Here is a 3,494-nt window from a genome sequence, read left to right as displayed (position 1 = left end):
TGTGAGCCACCATGTGGTTGCTGGGAATTGAACTCAGGACCTTTGGAAGAGCAGGCAATGCTCTTAACCACTGAGCCATCTCTCCAGCCCCCCTAGGTATATTTTTTAAGAATAAGAGAAGTAACCAACGGGATAACTATAACTGTGACATTGACTATACCATGAGGAACAACCATCTGACCTTTGGATTCACTGGCACCTAGAAGATTAATCAACAGAATCTCAGACAGCCCCAACTACACCTATTAGAGGAAAAGATGAGTAGAAAAGGTAACACGCAACACCACAAAGAGCAACACAACACTAATAAAACCTAAAGACCCTAAAACAGCAACACCTGAACAACCAAATATAGATGAAGCAGAAGAAAATGACCTAAACAATAACTTCAAGAGAATGTTTGAAGCTCTTAAGAAGGACTATGCCCTAACCAATCTGTTTAACACTCTAGAAGGAGGGATGAAATTGAACAGTCCTTGCGCATTAACTTCAGAGGAAGAAAAAAACGAGAGCCATTTAATCCAGACTAAGATACATGTACTACATGTATTTCTGCGCATGATACTGGTGATTATATAATGTCTGGACAGTTACTGTCAGCTCATGGCTGGGCCCTAGGTGCATGTGGTACTATTGTCATAACGTGTAAACAATTGATAGAAACACCAGAAAGCAGAAGGTGATGGGTGGATGAAGATGCCTTTCCCTTCCCTCATGACTCTGCTGGAGTCAAGTATCTTCACATTCCAGCACATCAAATATCTGGCAATTTCAAAGCATAAGCTTTTTATTTACATGTGAACATGAAGACAGCCATGACAACCATGACCAGGAATTCTACAGTGACTCCTGCTCTTTTTTGAGGGCGCACTGAGTGGGTGTGTGTTGGTTGCCAAGTTTTCATTATTAGAAAAGTAAAACCATCTTCCAATGGCAGTGGCTCACCAGCTTTAGAAACCTGCAGGGCCTGCAGAGACAGTTCAGCTATCAAGACCATGTGCTGCTCTTGCAGAGGACCCGAGCCTGATTTCCCAACACAAAGATGAGTTGGCTCACATGCCTGTAACTCCAACAAATCTGACCCTATTCTAGCCTCATAGAGAAAGAAGGCAAGCATATTCACTCATGCAGGCATGCACAAAAAATAATAAAACAAGCCGGGCGGTGGTGGTGCACGCCTTTAATCCCAGCACTCGGGAGGCAGAGGCAGGCGGATCTCTGTGAGTTCGAGGCCAGCCTGGACTACAAGAGCTAGTTCCAGGACAGGAACCAAAAAGCTACAGAGAAAAAAAAAAAACCCAAACAAATAAAGCTCAACAGAAATAGAAAATAAAACCTATAGTCAAAGTCCTGGTCAATGTTAAAAAGAAGCATATTTAATTGATGTCTAGAAGGGAACTTTTTCTTATTAACACATATTTTATATAAATGTAAATAGAGATTATAAACGTAAACAGGCATCGTGGTTTTTGATTTAATCCTAACCTTGGGAGGCAGAGACATATAAATCTGTGACTTCAAGACCAGCTAGGACTACACAGCGAGACCTAGTCTCAAAAAATTATATATAAAGAATGGTGACAAACAGAAAAGATTTTGTTTTAGGAAAACTACTCTTTTCAACATAATTTTTAAAGATTACAAGTGTATCATGAGAATTTATTTTTCTCATAAAGATAATCCACATACTTATTTAAATGTTTTGATATTGATAAAAGGATCAACTTTTAAATGTTTGAAAAAGTACACCTGTTGTTTTAAATTTACAGAGATTTAATGCTTGGATCTCTGGCTGCAGAAATGGCTCAGCTGTTAAGGGCACATACTGCTTTTGCAGGGAACTCAATTTTAGTTTCATGACCTATATCAGGCAGAGAGAACTTTTCTCAAAAATAAAAATAAAAAAGGTACACAGACATACCTATCTTAAAGGTTTTTTGAGAGGGACTCTCACTATGCAACACTAGCTGTTTTAGAACATTCTAACAACTGTTTGGAAAGAATAAAGAAATCAAGAGAACCTAAGAGAAAACTTAGAAATAAAGACACAATTAATATAATCAAGTTTGACACATGAGGCCAGCGAGTCTGGCCTTATTAACACACGTGACTGAACCACCCTGGAATCCACATGCAAATACGTTAATGACACAGACTTTACACTCAGCACAGATGAACTGCAGACGGATCCCAAACCGGAATGTTCGGTGCCAAGTGCAGAACTTTTGGGCTCTGCCAGTTAGCGAATCTGCCATTGCACAGCAGAGATGACAGATACTCAGACGCGTGCGCAGCATGGTGACGTCAGCGATAAGAAAAAAGTCATCACACAATGGACCTGTCCCCTGTTCTGTGCAGCCGCAGACGGCAGATATTCGGAGTCAGCAGGACCCCGGAGCTGCGGGCACAGCGGGGACCTCAGGGACCTCAGGTGACCACACGGGCGCCGCGACCGCCGCCGGTTCCCACAGCCCCGGGAGGACCCCACACCGGCTCCCGCGGCTCCTCCCGCGTGGGGACGGCGGCCCTCGCTCACCATGGCGGGTTCCGAGCTCGCCCCGCTCTCCCCACAGCTCCGGACCGCGGGTCACAGCACGGCACAAAGAACACAGGAGTCTCCCTCAGTCCCGGAGTCGCGAGCCTACAGTATGGCGGACCGGAAGTGCCCACCCCGTTCTGACTGGCAGTGAGCCTGGGAGCCCTGATTGGCTAGTGTGATCTGAGTGACAGGCGCAGCTCCCTTAGGGACCTGGTACTGAAAAGGGGCTCAGCACAGTGTTTCCCAGCCCTGGCGTCCACCCCTGGCACAGTACTGCCCCAGGCCTCCAGATATTGGCGTTGCAGCAGAACTGAAAAGATCTTCGTATTATGTAACAGTCCCAACGCTGTTACAGTGTCTAAAGTTTCTTCGGAAAATCAAGGCAATGCCTTGAATGTGGCGTCTTGTAAAATCAAAACACAAATATGTTTCCTCCGAGCCAGTCTGTTCTGAGGTTAGACTAGCGCAACAGAGACGTTCATCTCAGAATGGCATCCTCAGTGATTGGCGGTGACTTTGCCTTGATGCTTTCTGTGTTCTGCTCTTTGTCCTTTGTATTTGTGAGAATCCGGGCATTGCTACCTCAATCTCTATTTCGTGTACCGAGATTAACAGGTAGCCTTGGCTCCTAAGCAGTCTCCTTTCCCAGAATCCTTTACTAGATGTTCACTTAAGATTTTATGGTTTTCCTTCTGCAGGGCTGTCTTTCTCACACACGACTGCCCCCAAGCCTGCATGGTCTGCAAGGTCCTTTGCTCAGGAACAGGTTTCTGCTCCTACACTAAGGCTACCCACCCAGAGCGGTGAGTGCCTGCCTACGGGGCAGGCCTCAAGGAGCCCCAAAGGTGGCATGGGCCCTTCAGCTTATGTGGCAGGGTCTCCTGTGTTCTACTCGACCCAGCCCTGCCCTCCCCTCCGAGTTCACCAGTTTGTCCGCTGGTCATTGGATTACCAG

The 3,494-nt window shown here is 45.6% G+C and overlaps 1 protein-coding gene across 3 annotated transcripts in view; it reads right to left on the bottom strand.

The window, feature by feature from the left end:
* The window catches only part of LOC113455427 (zinc finger protein 431-like), a 16,263-nt gene extending 13,601 nt beyond the window's left edge, over window positions 1-2,662 (bottom strand). For all 3 annotated transcript variants that reach the window (XR_003378069.1, XM_026785353.1, XM_013350709.2), the window contains exon 1: window positions 2,537-2,662. Coding sequence is in view for 2 of the 3 variants with exons in the window: in XM_026785353.1 (XP_026641154.1) it covers window positions 2,537-2,539 (3 nt within the window). In the remaining variant the exon portion in view is untranslated. The remainder of the gene's footprint in view (window positions 1-2,536) is intronic.
* Window positions 2,663-3,494: the final 832 nt, after the last annotated feature.

This window comes from Microtus ochrogaster, linkage group LG1 (assembly GCF_000317375.1).
Source record: "Microtus ochrogaster isolate Prairie Vole_2 linkage group LG1, MicOch1.0, whole genome shotgun sequence".
In the NCBI taxonomy this organism is placed as follows: Eukaryota; Metazoa; Chordata; class Mammalia; order Rodentia; family Cricetidae; genus Microtus; species Microtus ochrogaster.
This window is presented reverse-complemented; position numbering and strand designations above follow the sequence as displayed.